Source organism: Episyrphus balteatus, chromosome 3 (assembly GCF_945859705.1).
Source record: "Episyrphus balteatus chromosome 3, idEpiBalt1.1, whole genome shotgun sequence".
Lineage (NCBI taxonomy): Eukaryota > Metazoa > Arthropoda > Insecta > Diptera > Syrphidae > Episyrphus > Episyrphus balteatus.
Genome location: NC_079136.1, coordinates 98,714,458 through 98,736,787, shown reverse-complemented (window position 1 = coordinate 98,736,787; position 22,330 = coordinate 98,714,458). Strand labels below are relative to the sequence as shown.

Genomic DNA, 22,330 nt, shown 5'->3' with positions numbered 1-22,330 from the left:
ATTCTTGTGCGTATTTTTGTGTGCTTTCTTATTCAATATATAATAATATATAAATTTTAAACAGCGATAGTATTATTCTTATTCCATACTTTGTATTGTCTCCTCTAGCGCATATGACAACTCTTGGAGTCTGTTCAGTTCATTCAATGAATTGAGTTTGAAGGTGTTGTTGTAAAAAGAATTTTCTTTGCAGTTTTCAGCTGATCAAGTTTGCTTAGAGCATGTTCTATTGCATATAAATCCGGATTTCTGGATGTTGGTATGCCAACGTCTTGAAGATATTCTTAAACCACTCTAGCGCATCAAAATACACAATGGACCAATTTAAGGGCTGATCGGCACAGCATGCTGTTCCAAGATACCAGTCTAGGTTAGCTCCTTAACTCCGTAAGCTAATCATATCACTAGCTACATAACAAGCCCGATTCTGAATGAAAATTCCCGGGGAAATGTGTTCGGGAGAATGGCTCCCAATCGAAAAATTCCCAGAACACATACCTTTTTTGTTTTAATTTTGTTCCCTTGTCGTTAATAATGATGAAAAAGGCGCAAAATTTTTGATTGGAAACGGAACACGATTCTCAGGGAGTTAAATATTTGAAATTAATCTTTTTAAAGGCTAAAATCGCAAACAAAGAGAAAAAGTGAAAAAATAATAAAATTAACAGTAAGTTACGCTTCTGAAAACTAAAAATTAGTAGGTACATATACATATGTCCATTTCATCCAGAAATTTTAAAATTCAATATTAAAAAAAGAGAAAAAATCAGTGCGGTGTATTTTTGCATACAGTTTTTAACATAAAAGAGGTATTAATTCCCGAATTTCCAAGACTGCCAGATAAATGTAACAAACAGAAAATATCTTCGAAATAGAAAATTTGCTTTGAAGCAAAACTTAGCGTAAACCTAATAAAAATAATATCAATGTGGGATCCTGTGGCTGTGGCGTATGTGTAACTTTTTTTCTCATTGTAACTAACCTGAACCTGACTAACTAAGGCCTAATGTATTCACTCTCCACTAAATTTAGTTTTCATTAAAAATTAAAAATCTGCCCGATCGCATACAAAATTTAAAATTTTCCGTTTTAAATGGCGACTTTAAGTTTAATGCTGCCGACTTAAAGCGCTGCCATCATATTAAGATTTGTTTTTTTAAAACCTTTTTTTTCAGCAAAAAATATTGATCAAATTTTTTGCCAACTCTACTTAAAAAAATTATTGAATTATATTTAATTGAAACTGAAATTCAATTAGTTCTTGACAACTTCACTGTCCAATGAATCATTTGGGATTCATTGATTGTATTTTTTTTTCCATGTTTCCTACGTTCATGAATCATATAAGATTCAACATTATTACTAAACGAATATTATTCTACGTCTCCATATAAACTTGTAGAAAAACATCTCTACGTTCTTGCTTGGAAAAAAAACATCAATATCACGTCCTATGAATCACATGTGAACTTAAATTATGACTGGAATGTATTCAAATATTTTAAATGAATACTTTGCCTATATGTATATAAAATACTCAAATCTTTTCGAATTCATTCGTTGTTGTCCAATAAAACAAAAAATTAGATTTAATAATAAATTATTTATTTAGTTTGATTTATTTTTGTTGTTGTTTAAATTGTTATTTTTTTTTTTATTAATACAATATAATACAAATGCTTAACTTATTAGCTACAAATAATAGTTAGACGTATAAGCATTTATTTTTACATGAAAATATGAGAAAAGAATTGCAATAAATCTGCCAATAACTGCAGATACACAACTAACAAAACAAAATCTCTTAATTTCAAACTATTTCATCCGTTCAATTTTCAACAGCATTAACAATAAACAAAAAGTTGAAAATTATTAAAGATAAGGATAAAGGGAGTTCAGACTGATCAAAAACTCAATAAAAAGTTGTATTGTATTTTTTTTTTTTTTTTTCAAAAAAAAAAATATATATCTATATATACATTATACATACATACATTATATAGCGTACATATTAATTCCAATGACCTATTGCCAAATAACAGTGTTCAATGCAGTTTGTTTTGACTAATCCAACAACTGTTCTCTTTCAATTAAGAGATGCATCATAATTTTAATATTTAATACTATGTAATCCTAGCTATGTACTTAATTGATTTTTTTATTTAAATAGTTATTAACCTAAATGATAAAAATGTGTTTATATAAAGAAAAATATATAGGCGTATAAAAAGAAGAGAAATATTTATACGTTTGAGTGTCTAGGTACGATGGCATTTTGAAATTCTTTGTTACGTACAAATATCACTTGGATTTGTATTTGTCGTTGAGTTTGACGTGCTTTTACTTTTTGTTGTTGAATTACTATTATTTGTTTTATTTTTGTATTGTTTGCAACGATTGAGAGCCGTCTCACGCTCTTCGGCATCGAAATACCATACGGTTATGGCATATCGTGTCCTATGGGCGGGTTGTACTTCATGCGGGTTACGTTTATCTGACCAGAAAAATATTAACCTATCAAATTTTGGTTCAATTTCCGCTATCGATCCACCGTGTTCGGGAAATATTCTAAAAGTATATAAAAATAAAATTAATATTTTGGTTTTTAATAATTTTTCAAAATGAATTATTACCTTAAAACACCACCACTGCGGATTGTGTCCCAGTTAACATTGAGATAATATATGGCGGTTATTACTCTGCCGTCTTTATTAGGATTGTCAACATGCATCACATAATGGGAACCAGAGCCTGGATAGCATGCAACCATTGCCTAAAATAAAGAAAAGGATTTGTTTAGTTTCAATGAAATGAAGTCAATATTTGTATGCAGAGCACGACAAAAGGAAAAAACTATCATAGCTCTTTTTTGAATCGTGCCACAGTACATTAATTTTTCCGAAAGCATTTAGGTTTTGTTTTTGTGTATTTCATAATAGTACACCTCGTTTTGAGCTTTTTCAAACCCACGGCAAAAAATTTCTTAGCGGGAATATATCGATACATCAATATTAAAAAATTTCAGTATAAGGCAATACCTAAGTCATATAAAAATTTTTCATCAAGAACAAGGTTTGATTTTTCTGAGATAGGGACTTATTATTAAGGCCCACTTTTTCAGTACAGAAGTAAATTTGAGTTAATTCTTTGCAGAATTAAATGTAAGTTAACTCTTTAAGCTGTCAAAAATCTCTTTATTCGAAATTATATAATATCACTTTTTCATATCGAATGATGCTATAAAAAGGGGATAAAACATTGAACTCATCAGTTAGGTAGGTACCTTTCTTACCCGCAAAATGTTGGTCGACGTTTACCCACAGCATCAATAGAATTTTTATTTAATAATATATTAGTTAAATTGGTATACATAAGGGCATTCCTTATTTCGAACAAGGCTGAATTTTAAAATGTATACGGGCTCAAAATTTTCTAAATAATTTTTTTTTAAATCTTCCCAAATTTTAAGATCTTTTACGCGTGTCGAGTTAACTTTCAATGTTTCCATTTTTAGTTGAATTTATGAAAAAGTGACTAAGTGCCATGTGTGCCATACATGAAAATTGACATATTCGCCATGCGTTACGGTTAAAAAAGAGAACCAACTTATAGCTTTGAGTTTCAGGACATCAAATAAATTACGTTTAACGTTTATCAGAATGCATTAAAGTAAAATTTAGCAGTCGATATTTCAAGATTTTTGATAATAAACTGCCATGAAGGAATTTGTTTAACTTTTATTTTACCTTTGTTCTTTCTCTTATTGTGTAGTTTCCTAATTTTCCATTGTTTTTCATTGCGTTGGCGCGGGTAATGAGAGCGTCAATCTAAAATTTGAAATAAAAAATTAATTAGAGTATTTAAAAACAAATAAATTAAAACTTCAACATATATAACATTCAAAAGCATATGAAGACAATTAACACACAAGAGCTAAGCAAATAAATTTGTCTGGGTTTTAGATTAGAATGATTGACGCTTTGTTTAAATAATGAAGTAGATTATATTGGTTTATTTTTAAAGCCAGAAATCGACGGCAAACCTCTCAGTTTCGTAATGTTCTTTTTTTTAAACCTGTTTAAAATGCAATAAAATTTTTGTTTAATTCAAAAGATAATAATACTCGAATTGCAATAATTAAGTTGTTAATGCAAAAAAGTTGAAATTTGCGATAATTTTTTTAAATTCTTATTCGAAAGCTAATGCATTGAAAAAAACTACAAAAGTTTTAACTATTTTAAGTATACAAAATGGAAAGTGTGAATGTTTGTGAAATAGAAAAAGAAGGGTAGGTGCAAAATTATGCAGTGGTTTTGCAACACTTCTTCAAAATTACGGGAGAAATAATATCTAGGCCACCGGACATGTTTGTGTAAAGATCTTTCTGGAGGAACCATTAGTTCTTATTTTTTAAATTAAGGTGAAATTTGGTTCAGACCAATCAGAGCCTCTTAAAATTCAGAACCCAAGTGCAGATGGGCGGCGTTGAACCATGACATTGTTTTAATTGTTTTTGGATGAATTAGCATTAAGAGCTCACTTCATCGACCTGACTGAAATTAAGTCAACAATTTTTAAAATTCTAAATTTTTAAAGGCTACTTTTGCAATTATTATACAAATTGTTTGTTTAATATTATGTTCTCTTACAATACTTTTATGGATTCATATTTATAAATTTATCAAAACGGTAGCTTCCCAATATCAAAATATCAAAAAATGAATCACCGTGTGATCACGTTCGCAGATATATTTCTATATTTGTATTAAACGATATCGTCAATTTTTTAGTTGATAAAATTCCATATTTAATGACTACTATACAATCGATTTTAAAACTTGTTTATACATCACTCTAATGCATGTTCAAACCCGATTATATAAAAAAAAATTATTCAACTGTCACTCATACCACTTTAAGAGAGTAATATCACAAATGTAAATCTTTTTATGATCAATAACAGAGAAATTTTTTTATGACTCTACGAGTACAAGTAAGAACACCACAAATATGGTGTACGTGCCGATAACGCACTAAGCCTTTTTTGCTTGAGGTTTGATTACATTTGTTTTTTCTATTAAGTTATTTTTAACGTATTTTAGATAATTTTGGTTTGTTGATTTTTTTTGTTTTTATTTTATTTAATTCAAATATTTAAGCCTATGCTATATCATAAACACTGACTTTATATCAATGTACTTTAAAATTACTTACTTGATTAATAAGGTATCCAACATTTACAGAGTGAGGTTCAACACCTGTCACCCACGTTATTTTATCACCTCTAATTGTTCGTAAATCCTGACCAGCCATTTGGTTCGATGACACTAATTGTCCATCCTTCAAAAAAAAAAAAAAATCACAGATAACATGAGTTCAATATCATAATCCGATAAAAAAAAGTAACTCACCTTGAAAACTCCAGCTGCATACATCCCATGAACTTCATTCAGTATTCGTAAACCCTTTTCCATACCAAGGAAGTCATCGACAACGGATAATCCATAGGTATTCATGTCATTGATTATATTCCGACAGAGTTCTTCATTCCGTTCACTGAAACAAATAATTCAATGTTAACATACAATTCCCGTTCATATGGTTAGGTATTTTCTTTTTTTATTATTTATTTTATTTGGTCGTGCGATCGTGTATAAAATATATAAACAAACAATTATAAAATAATCCGTTTTTTTGGTGGATTTTTTTTTTATTTCTCGATGAATTAGTGTGACCAACAGTATATAAAAGTAATGTACATGAGGTTTATTATTTTCGAAAAATTAATAATAATAATTACTTAAATAATAATAAAAATATAGGATGGAAAGTCAAATGACCGTTTTTATTGTAAATGTTTAAAACTTTCAATATTGTATTTCTAAATAAAGATTTGAAATTCTATCAACTAGTGATAATAAGGAGTCTTATTGACAATATCTTGCTTGTGCTCAAATAGTCTCATAGGGTATTCCCCCAAAAAATTAAAAAATCCATGAAAAATGTTTTGCTATCGTTAATGTATTTTTAGAAAAAACTAAAATTGTATTGCAAGGGAATTTTTATTCAGATTGAAGCTTCGAACACCTTTATGATAGGAATTCTCCGAAACTGAAAAACATTTCAAGAAACAATTACTCACGATAACCCCGAATTCAAATTGATTAATAAAAATTTGTTTTCGCTGAATTGTTTTTTGTTTTTTTTTTTTAGCTCACTATAATTTTATATTTGCGACCACCCAAGAATTCGTAAAATTATTGTTGTGTGTACTTTGAAAATATGTTATCTGTTTAACAAAACCAATACAACTACATAATATATAAATTATAATGCGTAGCTTTTACTGAAGTCAATAATAGTATTGTGACCGTGTGCAAGAAAGAGTGCTATAACAAGGCATTTTTTTAATACTATGGAAAATGGAACCGAAAAAAATTTTGGCATTTGAATTGATTTTCACTTACGAAAAACATCACATTTCCGAAATCCGACAAATCAAATTCTGACTCTGAAACCAAATCAATTCAGTCTCAGAAAAGCAGTATGTTCAATGTTATTGTTCTGAGCTGCTCGGAAAATAAATATAAAACCATTTCCACTCAGTACAGAGGTTTCTGTAAAAAATCTTTCTAATAGCTTTTCAAAGACGGTTCTTGGAACAATTCAGGTAAGGATTTTCCGCACCTGCTTTTTGGATCTTTTTTTTTTTTTGTATTATAAAGGTCGATTCTCAAGCTGGAAGGCTCATTTTCTGACTTCTTGAGGTCTATTCTTAATTTTGGGAAGCATATTTCAAAAAAGTGTTCTAACAACATGGGATTTGTTTAAGACTTTAAACAATTTTGATTTCCGCCTCCGATTTATCAATTGTCTGTAATACATTTATAGCTTTACGCTTAGCTTTTTTTTCAACATTTCTTGTAGGATCGTTCAATACACTCGTCATATTCGGCCCTAGCGAGGTATACGTCGGAGCGGAAAATTCTCCGATTTCATACGAATTTTGCTTCGAGGTGCGCTTCCGACAGGTAAAAACTCTCCGATTCGTAGGAAATTGGACAAATTTTCGCTCGACGGATTCCTCGCTAGGGCCGATTATGTATGCATTTGCGAACCTAACTTGAATTGTATTATAATTTCAGTTGTCTTTTAGATAGTTCAGTCAACAGGGAAAAATCTGAAAGAAGTTGTGACCTAAGATACATTTGAATGCCATCGAGGGGCTTATTCTGAGTATAAATCCCAGTTTGCGTAATGTTTGGTCTTGTGGTGCATACGCCGTTTTGAAAAATTCAGTTCTCAACATCTCGAGAGCTACTTGTGGCATAGAAAATTTTGCAAGGACCTAACTGATTGAAAATATCATTATCTTTCTTTCTTTCACACATCATATTTTAAGTGGGCTTTTAGTTTCAGTTTTACAGCACAGCAAAATGTGTGTTATGTGGGAAAAAAAAAAAACAGAAATTAGCAGGATAAAATAAGGGAAGTTCGTGATCTATTCTATTTACTTATTTCGGTTTTTGTTCGGCTACGTCCGGGCTGAACGAAGGCCACCTAAACTTACATTAAACATGAATAAATCGAGCTAGGGAGATTTTTCTTGCCTAACTTTACTTTATATGATAACCTATCATTGCGAAAGTAAATACAGGCATGAAAAATTACTGTTATATTTTTTCACACTTTTCGTTTGAATACCTATATAAAATAAATACAGTAAGTTAGTGGTAAATATTTGTTCAGCATCTATTTATAAACTAAGCTTTATCTGCATAATTATTCTATCTTTTATAAGAAACTGGAAACATTCATTTTCGAAATTTAAAAGACGAAAACAAATTCAAATGTGCTAATTCGCATTAAAATGTTCATATAAAAATTAATGGATTTCATGATGTCATTAAAAGCGATTCCACCACCTACTAATATCAAAAATTGTTGTTTACCAAATAATTTCGTTTACCTTTGTTCAGTTTTGAAAAACTGCGAAGCATTCTTCGGATCAGCAGGATATTTAAAAAATGGTCTATGTTCTGATGCTATCATGTTGTTTTTTTTTTGTTTGTTTAATTTGCAAAGTATTAACAAAAACAAAAACTGAACCCAAAAACAAATGCAATTGGCACTTGATTGTAGGGTTTTATTATGAAAATGTATTAGACCTCGAAATGGGTCAATAACTTAATGCGTTATTTACACTTTCCTATCAATGTACTTTTCCAACACTGATTTTTAATTAAAAATAAATAAAACACACACTGAAAACCGAAATACCGGAGGTAGATTTTTTGTTTAATGGCGTTGTTTATATTTTGAAGCGAAAACAATGCACCCTTTCGCTAGCGTCGCACAATTCTAAATAAAATCGAATTTCAAAAAACATGTGGATAATATAATCTCCATTCGAGACGGAGTACGGAACTCCAATCAGCTGCTGGCGTTCGGTTTCGTTAACAGAGGTAGACAATTAGTGTGCCTGTTCTGTTCCTTTGGCTGTGTAATGTTTGATTTAGTCAAACTGAAGAGTTAAAGAGAGCGAAATTGTATTATTGTTTATTACGTATGAGACGAAGTATGAACAAAATGAGATTAGAGTAAACGAAACGACAACCAAGAAGAGGCGACTAACTAAACAATAAATACACACAAGATTTGGAGCTGTGGAGCTTCCATCGGTACCATGCGAACGAGCACGTAGCACTGAAATGAGTCTCGTATGAGAGCATTTGTGTGCTTCGTCTGTTTGGCTAGCTAGGCCGGCAGTTTGTTTTCGTTGATGACAGACAACGTTGTCCAACGACGAGGGTTGTATAGGTTGTGTAGTGGATGTGGCGGATTGGTTCTTTGCCCAGCTTCTTTTTTGTCAAGGAAATTCGACAGAATGGTGCTGACCTTGGGAATATATATATTTTTTTTTACTTCATTGCGCACGTTTTGTAAATAATTCATGTTTTATTACATGACACACGCATGGTTTGTGGAAAGTGGAAGTGCGGTATTAACACATAGCATGTATCTCATTGTAAATTGTAATGAATTGAATGAGTTGATTAACCGGGAAAATTTCGGAGTGTTGTGGTTGCTACATACCTACCTAGTTTTTTGTTGACCTTTATTAAATTTTTTTCGTATTTCTTATTACAATGATAAAATAATTTAATGTTTTTTTTTTCAATTACAGATTGAACCAACCTATCACTGTGGTTATTTTGTATTCTGGCTTTTTGGTAAAGTTGGTTAAGAATTTTTACTCAAGGACTAAAGTGAACTTTATAGTTAAAGTAAAGCAATTTATCAAGAACGATTGAGGTATTGCTCAAGTGGTCAAGTCTGGACAAATGTTTAGATGACAAATGTTTAAATAACGACTATGAATCATAAAAGCGCCCAATAAGGATGAAGAAAAGCTAAAAAAAGTTTAGCTAGAATGTAGGAATCGAAAATTATGACTGACTTTATTTGAATTTGGAACCTAGACACCGCAAAAGCGAAAAATTTAATTTTGTCTCACATGATAAACGATTAACATAACTAAGACCCGTTGCTGAATCGAAACTTAAGCATTTAAGTTCTACATACATAAATCCTTTTGTGACATTTTACGCAGAGGAAAAAGTAGGGAATAAGAGTTTATGTTCAACATAAATTATTGAAGTTTCGATTCAGCAAATGGCCCTTACTGCCAAAACAATGCTTTTGAAATTAAAAAATAATTGTCTAAACTGTTATTAACGGTACCTGAATAATTCAAAAGAAAGAAATTTAAGGCTTCGAGACTATATAATGAGGACAAAGTTTAGTGAGTTACAACATTCAGGCCCATTTGCTGAAACGAGTCATAAATCTTCTTTTTAAGTATTCCAAACTTAGCTCTAAGAAAAACTTAGTTCTTAAGGTTCACTTAGTTTATTCTACGTTGCTAGGAAAAATTATATTTCGTCTCAGCTATGAATCGGTTTGACAGTTAATTAATTAAATGAAATTAAATAAATAATAAAACCGATTTTGAAAATATATATTTATACGCATTATTACAAAAACTTAAAGCAAAACAGACCAGGAGACTGAATTCTCATATGTGTGCCATCAACGGAATTGATTACATTTGGAAAGGATGCGATGTCGAAGAACTCTCGCTTAGTTTTCAAAATGTCAGATGTGGTCTCTTGAAATTTTATGTAATTTACTCCAAGTCTAGCTATTGCAGTTGAAACTCGCAAAACAATTCTTGATACTGTCGATACATGCATCCCTCCAAAATCAGCTATACTCAGAAGGTGATTCCCAGTAGCAAAAAAATGTAAAGCAACCCAAAGTTGGTTAATAGGAGCAATTGAATTATTACTGAAATATGAAATTTTATCTGTCATACCTAATAATATCTTTTAATTATGGACATATGGCATTTTATAGATACACATATGTATATTTTCTTAACTTTTTAATATACATTCAAGCGATTTGCTCCAAAATATTAACTGTTATATGTATGCTTCGTTAAACGAAATCTTTTATAAAAAGAAAGTTCATCAAAAGAATATAAATATTCTTTTCTCTCATATGTTTGGCGTGGCACTCCTACTTCTAAAATTTCGAAAACTTGAACATCATCTTCAAGTAAATCCAGGATTTCAAAATTCATCTTTACAAATTTATTTATTTTTATTCACAGAAAAATTATTTGTCAAAACAAACTTCAGGCACTATGTTTTACTTAAAGACTTAGGATGTACAAATTCTTCCCCCTAATATATGTCTTACTTAGCAACTTTTATGATTAAGAATATTTTTGGTGCAAACGAATAAGTAAAACTTAAGGCTATAAGTTATACTTAAATATTTATGACTCGTTTCAGCAAATGGGCCTCAACCATTCAAGAGATTCTGAGAACGAACGGCTACGGTCAGAAGCATTTTGAATGTCATAAAAACTTTCGGAGCTTGATGCAGTACACTTGAAAAAAAATGTCTTAATGGTAGAGGTTGGATTTGAACCCAGAACATCCGGCGTGACGGCCCATCGCAATATCCATAGGGCTTGGGCCACGACCTTCTACAGAATGGATTTTTTACTCCGCATTTTTCCATAAACGACTCAACTGAATTCAACAATTTTTTTGTATGGACCCCAGGGGCCTGTTTCAGAGCTTACTGCATCAACTATGGATGTTTTCATGATTACATGGTTGCGTTGTTTGCATGCGGTCATTTGCATGTGAAATTTTATATTTGCGCTGCAAATATTTGCATTTTACATTTATGAATTATAATTTGTCATTTATATTAATGAAAACTTTGCATTCGTCAGACTTACGCAACCATGCATTTATGAAAGCACCCTTTTTCAACAACATGAGCGACCTTAAAAATCAATAGTTCCGTCCGATTGCACGTGGGGAAATACTTTTTATGGTCTAAATAGTGCAAATGTTCAAAAAAGTGGTTCGAGAAGTTCAATAACCCGCATCATTTAATGTTTCAAGTCGTTGATGTAGATGAAATAGCCCCAAGCCGTTTTCTTTATTTCGCATTTTCTCTTAAATGCATAACGAACTGATTTCAACAATTTTTTTTTAAGAAAATTTTGCAAATTAAAAAAAAAAAAGATTGTTTTTGAAAAATTTATTTTTAAAAATGGATGCCTAAAGTTGTAAAGTTTTGTTCTTATGTACCGATTAACAAATACCAAATTCCTTTTTTTTGTAATGTTGGAAAGTAGAATGGGCTAATTTTTTTGGAACGTGAACGGTCGACAGCCACGAATTATTTTGTGTTTTTTTTATATAATTAAGTCTATAATTAAGTTGTATCCTTTTGACGTACGTCACGGACGGATAAAATGCGTTATTGCATTTAATTAATTTTTATTTCGATTTTATGACTCTAAGGTATATTTTAAGTGATATATATGATGCCCTGTCATTTTCCCTAATTCTAAAGACCTTTATCTTGAATTGTTAACCAATAGAAACCAAAATATAAGATTTTTTAAAACAATAATTTCAAGTCCATTTTGAGAGTTTTCTTGTTAATTTTTCTGTTATTCACGATGATAATAGAATCATTTGTTTTTGTATAAATAAAATAACAATAATAATAATAATATTGCAATATCTGACGTTCTTAACGCAATACAGCGAATCGTCCATAGTTAAAGTTTTCCTTAGTTACAGTTCCTTCCTTTGATACCAATTTCATTAATGCCGAACCCGAACGTCCAAAATGCCCATCCCCTTTTTCTTTTTTTTTTAAATAGAGAGTGCTTAATTTCTATATTAATTCGCGAAAAAGTGGAATATGGCCTTCGGGGTAGATAAACTTTAGGTTTGCTGAGTTGTTTCAGCATTCCGAACGTCCTAGACCAAAACGAAAATTTAACCATTGATGATATCTCATCCTACTCAACTTTTAATATGTAAAAACGGCTGTTAAGAATTTAGAAACAATTTTGCCAAAAATTCTTTGTTATGAAAGAAATATCATACTTAGTTTGGAAACCAAAACCTTTTCAAAAAAAAATTCGCATTTATGATGCGAGCAGATATTAATAAATTGAAAATGGAATAGATATTGAGTATCAGTTTATTTTTTGCTAAAAAAAATTAAATCTATGCAGGAATGTATGCTTTTACCTACTTTTTTCTTGAATGTTTTGAAAACTTTACATAACTTAATATCTAATTTTAGTAACATAAATTATTTTTAATCCACGTTTTATTTTTCTTTCTTTCTAATCGTAAAGTAGCGTATGGTTTAAATTAATTAACATCAAATGATTTGGTTATAAAATTAATTCAATTTCAATATTTGTTTTAATGATGATCATAGATTTAAGTGGTTTTGGTATTTTTTTTTTTTCTTTTGATAAGTGTAAAGTAGAAATCGTGAGCATGACAGTGAAATGAGTGAGTATATTTACAAACAAGTGTCTCTCTTTCAAAGTGGGTGTGTGCTATGTGCGCTGCTTTGAGAGGTTATGACTTTTCATTGGAGTTATAATGTAAGGTAATTTTTTCCGATAGAAATTCGTACGTGTTCTGCTTCATGATGAAAATGGACGGGTCTGTTTTTTATAATGTTTACATTAGATAGAGTTCAATGGAAAAAGGGGGTGAGAAATGCACGTACACTGGGAGATTGATAAAGTAGCTGGTTTACGTGTTGAACAAATGTTGTGATAATGAACTTTTTGAAGGCCGATAAAATTAGTTAGGAAAGAGGGTGGTGGGGAAATATTATTCATAGATTTATTCGTTCTTTGTTGGGTATGTTTGTATTAAAAAAAATTTAAAGCCAAGAAATTTTTTTGATTGGAAAGAACTAAATAGAAGGGTATATACATAGTTTTTCTCAAACTGAATATAATATGTATTAAAAAAAAAGAGAAATATTTCTAAAAAATAATGTTTACTGAGTTATTTCTAAAACTAAGTACACGCGATTGTAAGATCTTACAATATCGTGGGCACAAAGCCAAAACCACGAATTTGCAAAATTGTAGTTTTGAGAAAAACGGCTTCAAAGCATTGTTAACTCATGCAATCTTATGGAAACTCGTGCAACGGAAATTGATATTTTATGCTCATAGGCAACAGATGGAGAATTGAGATCAAGGCAGTCAATAGAGGGACCGATAACAAGTAAAATGACGCATTAAAGTGAAAATGTCCAAAAATGCAGATTCGCGGTTAGGTGCAGCGCCTGAGATGGCTAGGTCACGTGGAGCGCATGGACGACAATACTCCGCCCCAGAAAGTTTTTGGCTCCAATCCAGAGGTATGGCACGGCAGACAAAAAAATTGCAGACAAAAGACCAATTAGTTTAAGAAGAACTGAAAATAACTAGGTAAAAAGAAGTTTTTCGATGGATCTGACTACAACAAATGATTGATTTATTTCCTAAATAGAAGTGTGATTCTATTGTCTAATATACGTTTGCCAAAAATTTTTCTTTACTATTGCAAATAAATATATGCATTAATCAGAATTTTAAGTGCGCTTGTACTGAAACGTCTTCAGGGCTGATTAGCTAGATTCTCGTCAAAAAGGACTTCATGTATGTAATGCAGTAGCAAAGATTTGGACTAGTCCCTTTTGGAAATATGAATGTAAAAGTGAAATTCATCGGCAAGTAAGTTGTTTTGAGTAGCAAAATCATTTGTACGCCGTTTTCGATTGGAAGCATATGTTTCTCTTAAGACTTTTAAGTTTATCTTCATATTTGCAAAAAATATGTCTTAACTTAAAGTCACATGAAATCGAAACTGAGAGATAATAAAAGACATTTTCTTAGACAATTACAGACGAAAGTTCTATTTTTGTTATAAAAATAATTACAATGTTGATAGAATTATTTTTTATAAGCAATTCTTTTAATTAAACAAAATTGAATTCGTATTTCTTCTAATTCAACAAAATTGAATTTGTAACTTTGTTTATAAAATGACTGATGTTAAAATTTGTATTGTGGAACAATATTGTTTCAAGAATTAATAAGAACCCACGTGTTCTATCAACAATAAACCGATAAATAATATGCGCATTAAATAAATATTATTATGAAGAAAATTTTAATGTTTCTGAAATAATAATTTAAATTGAATGTAAAACTACAACAGGCAGCAATAAAAAAGAAATAAAATGCGGCTTTAGTTCGCGTGTATTTAACTTTGTACCGCAACAAATATATCTTGGTGCTTTGCATATGAAAAAAAACCATACAAAATGAAATTTAGCAATGGTCCCATTCGCAATGCGCAAACAAGGTGTTCTCATTATACATTTGTTAAAAGAATGTATCAACACTTTTTAACAACCAACAAGATCATTAAAGAAATCGCCCATTTTTTGCATTAAAAATTCAAAATTTTATTTTATTTTTTGTAACATCGAGAAACTTTACCTACCTCACCAATGTACTTCACCAGCTAGAATATGCATATTTTATTTTGTAAAATTAAGCTTTAATGACTGATGTGTAACTTGCTTTGCAAGACTATAAAATTTCCTTTCATTGAAGTAAAATGAAAGATTAATGGATTGTATAATTTATTTTGTATGTAAAAAAGTAATTACAAGTAACGATTTTCCTAATTGATATTTAAAAATTACTTAATTACTTTAAGCTATTAATAACTGTGCTTTTTAAGTACGAAAAAAGTGCATATTTTATTACCATTAAGTCCATTAAGTTTACCTCTGCCCCAAGCTTCTTAGGTTTAGCAGTTTGATTGCTTCGTTTACAAGTAATAACTTTTTATCATACACAAATCACTTTTTTAAGTTTTTGGGCTGGTTGACCTTAAAAATTCTTATTCATTAAAGTTTTTACACACTCGCGTAGGTACATTTTACATAACTCTTCTTCTGCAGACTTTTTTCAACAAGATTGCTGTTTCTTTTAGACGTCATTGGAAGTTACATTGTTTAATCCAATATAGTTAAGAATAACGTTTGTTGTCGTAGATTCCACCTGAATCACCAATCAAAAACAGCCACAACTTTTTTTTTAAGAGTTAACTCGAAGTTAGGCAATGTAACAAATTTCCATGGAAATATATCGTTCAAAAGAAGCCTCTAAAACTTCTAAAATCTACACATCTCACACTAAAATTTTGAATTATAATTCTCAAACAAAAAAATCAATCATTTGTTGTAGTCAGATCCATCGAAAAACTTCTTTTTACCTAGTTATTTTCAGTTCTTCTTAAACTAATTGGTCTTTTGTCTGCAATTTTTTTGTCTGCCGTGCCATACCTCTGGATTGGAGCCAAAAACTTTCTGGGGCGGAGTATTGTCGTCCATGCGCTCCACGTGACCTAGCCATCTCAGGCGCTGCACCTAACCGCGAATCTGCATTTTTGGACATTTTCACTTTAATGCGTCATTTTACTTGTTATCGGTCCCTCTATTGACTGCCTTGATCTCAATTCTCCATCTGTTGCCTATGAGCATAAAATATCAATTTCCGTTGCACGAGTTTCCATAAGATTGCATGAGTTAACAATGCTTTGAAGCCGTTTTTCTCAAAACCACGAATTTGCAAAATTGTAGTTTGGGGAGGGGGTTTATACCCATTACCTTGCAAGGAAGGAAGGGAAGGAAATTATGTTCAAAATAATAGGAGTGACCCCGTTAAATTACTCTTAGCTCTATATTTGACCATGTGGTATATCAGAGTCCAGCGATAAAACGGGAAACAAATGCCAAATCAAGAACGATTGGTTTATCATTTCAAGAGAGCTTACAATAAAGTGAAGCCATTTTCCGTTTTTGCTTTAGTTTAGGTTGATCATAAAAAAGGAGTGTTTACTTACTTATATCAGATTAAAAACTGAACTACTACTTAAAAAAAAATTTAATTCAATTTTTATTAATTTTGATCCAAATACTTTCGTTAAATTAGTCACGGGAAGCATTGAACGGATTAAAAGAGAAATCTCCTAAAAAATCTTCGAACTGAAGATAAAGCATACAAAAATTAAAGGTGCTTTAATGATACACTGACTTAACGATTTTTGATGCCATTTTTACGAAAACACAACCAAGAGTTGTGGCTGAATACGAAAAACTTCTGAATATTATAAACATTGTATTATTCGCTACAGCCGTAGAACATTTTGCGTCCTCTAATACAATTAATGAAGAGGTTGGCCTACAATTAAGTACCGTTAACATTCGTAGACGTTTTTTTGATAAGGAATTAAAAGCGGGAAGCCCGCGAAAGGTTCCACTGCTGACAGAAAACACATGTAGCCGCTGGCCTTAAGTTGACCAAAAGTCACATTAACTAGTCTATAGAAAATGGAATAATATATTATGGACTGACGAGAACAAAATTTAGTTTTTCGTATGTTTCCATACTTTCAGAGAAAACTAATGAGGATGTGCACCGGACTTATGTTCGACTGACAGCGGCAGAAAACTATAGCAACAAGCGACTCTACGAAGAAACAAAAATCATACCAGTGAACAAGTATCTACTGCAATCGGCGAAGATACTTTTAGGAAATATCTCCAATTACCCCAATCAGCTGATGAGAAGAATGACAGCCCAACAACGACATTCTGAACCTAGGTACCTTTGCGCTTTGGATATACTGGATGAGCACATTATTTCATTGGACAACAAAGAAGCAGTTAACTTTTAAACCGACACCCAGTCTGCATATTACCGCGGCTAAACGCCAACCAAACCAACCCAACTCAACCAACCCTACAAATGGAAATCCTATTCTGAACACCCCGAGGACAACCTAGACAGCAGACTTTTTAAATTATATTTATCCATGTATTATAATTATTTATATTTTATATCATTGTCATTGTTTAACGTTAGACCCCCTTTGTGCCAACAAAATTTTGTATCTAGCAATGTATCTTAGAAATAAGTTATTTTAAGTCAATTGTAAATGGCAAGTTTGATTAACCAAAATTGAAATTGAAAATTGTTGATAAGCTAAAAATCCTACAATTGGGTGAAGCTAATCATGTGGTGTACATAAAAATGGAATACAGAAGTCTGATGATCGGATTGGTATACTTGAAACACTTGGTGGTAGCACCTTCAAGGTGTTTGTTAAAAGATTACAGTACTTTGCCATATTATTATTAGGTCCAAGGGAAAGGTTCATACTGCTCAATTTTTAAAAGGTTTTATAAAAGTATCATTTTTTGTCATTCGTAAGCTTCTTTTTGCATTGGCCCTGCGTTATTGTGTTTTCCACAATATAAATGGAACCTAATCATTTCTCTAAGATAGCAGAATAGCCCATAAAGATCAGGAGATGTTTGGCAGTCGCAATAACGTACTGTGAACAGCTGTGAACAGAAAAAAATTAAGCATTAGACTGGATTGGTAATCTTCAGGGCGTAAGGTCTTTTAGACCTTATCCCCTTTCGTACTTTTTTTTTATCAACATGAATGAATTTTTGTATGATCAATATACAGTGGTGGCAAAATAATTAGAAACATCCTCCTTTCTTTACAAAATATTATTTTTTTCTTACTATAAATACAAAATATTTAACCAATTTTTAGCAAACACAAATGATGATATAATCCTTGTAACATTTTAAGAAAAAATTTTTAGAATTTATCCAACAAAAGAAAAATATTGCAAAAAATCTAAAATATAGTCCAATTTTGTGTGGAAATATAATTAGAAACACTGAGGAAAAATTACTAAGAAATATCCTGTTTTTGATTTTTAGCATTTACATTTGCCAAACTTGGTCAATTAATTAAACGTACAATTAATAAAAAGGACTATCACCAACTAATTTCTATTAGTTGGTTAATGTGGTTACAGTCCTCGAAAAATGCCTCACATGTTCCAAAAAAATAATAAAACGTCCTTAACAATATTCCTGTCCTGACACACCAACCCCTTATATTTTAGAAAAAGAAGGAGCAATAAAGAGGAGATCCTTAGTAAAACATCAAGCTCTTCAAATACCTCTGTTAAAAAATATTTCTAATATTTTTTATTCATATTAAGAACATACAAACATTTTGAAAAGAAAGAGCGTGTTTCTAATTATTTTTCCACCACTGTAAGTAAATGAGATAAAAAAAAAAAAAACCAAATATAGTTTGACAAAAACTTTAAAAAATTGAGCGGTATGAACTAAAAAGATGTATTCTTTTCCCTTGGGCCTAATAATATGACAAGGTACTGTATTTAATTGGAAGTCCAATAGGTTCTAGAAATAGAACTTAGCTTGATTTAGAAAACTTGGATGAACAATAGGTTTATTAGGAGTGAAAATATAAGCTGACAACATTTAGGGCGGAATTCATAGTCGTCACTCAAGTTGAGAAATATCTTAAGCATTCGCTCAAGTGAAACCTTATTCATAGTCATCACTGGAGTCGAAATTTTTCTCAAGTGAAGGTCTGAGGAGACTTTTTTACTTGAGGAAACGCTTAAGTTTTTTTCAGGCAGTTGACATTAAAACAATGTATTTAACAATAAAAATGTATACTAATTTTATAATAAAATATTATTAAATATTTTATTAAATATTATTATTAAATATTTTTTAATCGCGAATTATTAAAAAAATGTTTTTTTGATGACAGTTAATTCAAATCAGTCAAAGTTTAAAAAAAAAATTTTCTCAAGACAAGATTTTTTTTTACTCAAGTGACAGCCTTATTTTCAATTCCCTTGAGCTATTGTTTGAAATATTTCTTAACTTACTGGAGTTGAGAAAAATCTTAACTCGAGTAACGACTATGAATTCCACTCTTAATATTTTCTCTTTGATTTTTTAAATACAGTAGATAATATTCAGACTTACTGGTAGACCAGAATGATGTAGCTGTGGCTTGTGCCTTGTGTCGCTGTCAAAGTTAAAAAGTATGAAATTAGTATATTGGTGCCAGAATACGTAGCTGTGGCTGTGGAAAGGAAATTCGCTGTGGTACAAGTCGAGTCGACTTTTACTTCAAGCTACAAGCGGAATGACTTTTGACGTTTCTAATGTGGTTACTCAGTTAAAATTATTTTTTTTTTCAAGGCAATTGACATTTTTGTACGCCACATAATTCTGTTCATCTTTTCTACATTTTGAGCGAATTTATTTGACATCTTGTACCACGACGTTTTTCTTTGCTACAAGCGAATTTTCATTCTGTTCAACCAGTTATTGTGAGTTTCACGTGGAATGTTTTCCGCCCGGAATAGTTGTGTTCGCCCGGAATTTAAAAAGCTATCATGAGTTTCACATGAAGGGAATTTACATTTTCCACTAATTTAGTTTCTTGTTCGGCACCAAAATTTTAGTGAGAGAAGAACTATCGAATACCTCGCAAATTACCTGAAAAAAATTTAAAATACAAACAGATATCCGAACGTGAACAACTTTTTGCACGGAACTCACAATAGGGGAAAAATGAAATTCAATTTTTCCTCGTGGAATCTTGTTCATGTGAAACTCAAAATAGGGCTGATTTATGGTTACAGTGTACAGTGATTTTGAGCTAAGTAATCACATTAAATAAATATTTTCAACAATGTTGTTGTTGTTCAAAGATTATACATTTTTTTCTGTTAAGTCACCTAAATCTGCGTTTATAATTCTACTACAACGTTATAATCTTATCTCAGTCCAGGGTTGAAAAATCGTCTTTGAGCATTGTATCGAAAGTGAAATAAAAAGTGTATCGAATTGTACTTTTTGAATCTTTCAAATTTTATTAAAGAACAATTCGAAAAATTTATTTTAAATGAATGAAAAACTTTAAGATAAACCGAAAACTAAATTAATTTTTTTTTTTCAAAAAAATCGGAAAAACTTTTGAGGTCATTTTTGATTTTGTTCTTTGTTACTGTGATCCTCTTCACAGTTTACAACTGCAAAACACTGATGTTTCATTACAACTCAAAACTTTGGTCTTTCGTGATAATGTAAATATGCAGTGAAATATGTAAATATGCAGAATTATGGCAGGTTTATTGAACTTCGAAATATAGGCTTTAATCTTATCGTCAATGGCTATGACGACTAACCTAACCTGTGCCAATTTTTTTTTTCAATAAATCTCACATGTAAACAAAAATGTAATTTGTAATGTCCTCAAAAGAAAATTTTATTTCTTTGAAGAAAATTAAATAAAGACTTTAAATTCACCCTTGACCGTTTAATGTTCTATTCAAATCAAACGTGTATTTGACTAATATTGCAGTTTTAACAATATCTTAGAAGAATTGAAAAGAAAAAAATTGATCCAGAATACCTTTTACATTGATATAAGCGGAAGGACAAAACTGTATCGAATTTAGTAATAGTGTATTTGTGTACTTTAGCCAAGCCAAGTGTATCGAAAAAAAAATACAATCGTATCGACTTTTGCAACCCAGTCTCAGTCATCTATCTACAAACACCCCAAACTTTGATAAATACATTTTTTTAAAAGTAACTTACTTTCCTCCAATATTGGCCTGCAAAAGATAATTCTCGTCACCTCGTCCAATGCAGTATGATGGTCCGTTATCACCTCCACCACTCAAACCGCTTCCACCGCCACCAATACCAATCCCAATCCCGCTGCCAACACTTGCCAAAGTGTTATCAAATATTCGCATATTCTGTTGTTGACTTTGCGACACAATTTCCGCCTGGCTATTCATAATCTCTGCTTCATTAGTTCCCAGCACCAATGACATTCCATTAACTCCAGCCAAAAGATTAGCTTCTCCATTTGTCATTTCCGCAAAGCTACTACTCTCCATTCCATCTCCACTGCCAGCTATGATGCTGTCTATATCGCAATCGAATAGACTAGCCCAATTATTGTCATCGAAACTGGCAGCCACTCCAAACGATTGCAAACTACTGTCAAGACTTTCAATGTTGACACCGCCTCCTCCATTGTTTGATGTTATTGTTTGATGACTGAGTGGCCGGTTGTTGTTTTGCATTTGATGCTGATGTTGTTGTTGTTGTTGTTGTTGGTGCTGCTGTTGAAGGAGCAGTTTTTGTTTGGCCAAACGACGACATTCTAGTTTGTGAGATGGCCAATCCATGTGCTGGTGACTGGTGGAACAGTAGTAAATTGTTTTGCACTTTGCACAGCGCAGCAAGGATTGTGTGGTGCCGCAAATGTGGCATGTTGGTATGTCCATAGTGTGGACTTTGGCAAAATCTTGTAAATTTGGAGAAAAAGTAATAATTTATTGGGTATTTACGAATGAGAAGGGATCATTGTTTATAAACGTCGTGTTATGCATCGGCCACGAGTTGTTTTATGTTTTGATCTTGGATTGAGGATTTTAAATAACTTGGATTTTAGTATAATTTAAAACTCATTTCAATTAAGAAAAAATGTTTCACAATTCAATGAAACTGAATATAATTTGTTTTTTTATTACAATATCGCCGATTTTTACAAAGTACAATTTGTTCATACAAAGTTGTTATGGGTTTCACACAAGTTAATTTAAACAATATAAATATGTGACATTAATCTTTAGGTAGAATTGAATTGATTTTCTTTTTATTTAAACAATTTAACATTATTTTTTTTAAAGAAATTTAGGTAAGAAATGTATAAAAATAAAGATTATTGAAAGTTGAAAGATGATTATTTTTCTAATTTTTTATTTTACGTTTTTGACAGCAGAAGTCAACCGGAGGGTAAACGTAACGTAAGATCGGCATTTTGAAAAACATGAAAACGAGACTCGTTTTGAAAATTGGTTGTGTACAATGATGCCAAATTAATTTATTTATAATTTTAGAAATCACAAAATCTACAAAAAGTATAAAAGTGAAAATTTTAAATAAAACTCATTTTTAACAGTTTTTCGAAACCAAA

At 31.0% G+C, this 22,330-nt stretch overlaps 1 protein-coding gene across 1 annotated transcript; it reads right to left on the bottom strand.

The window, feature by feature from the left end:
- Positions 1-2,142: 2,142 nt before the first annotated feature.
- Positions 2,143-22,068, bottom strand: LOC129916941 (egl nine homolog 1). Its single transcript, XM_055997205.1, has 6 exons — positions 20,938-22,068; positions 5,412-5,556; positions 5,215-5,340; positions 3,747-3,827; positions 2,634-2,773; positions 2,143-2,568 (listed from the first exon to the last, which is right to left on the bottom strand). The coding sequence occupies exons 1-6, from the start codon at positions 21,636-21,638 to the stop codon at positions 2,289-2,291; spliced, it is 1,473 nt and encodes a 490-aa protein (XP_055853180.1). The 5' UTR covers positions 21,639-22,068; the 3' UTR covers positions 2,143-2,288.
- Between the last annotated feature and the right edge of the window lie 262 nt (positions 22,069-22,330).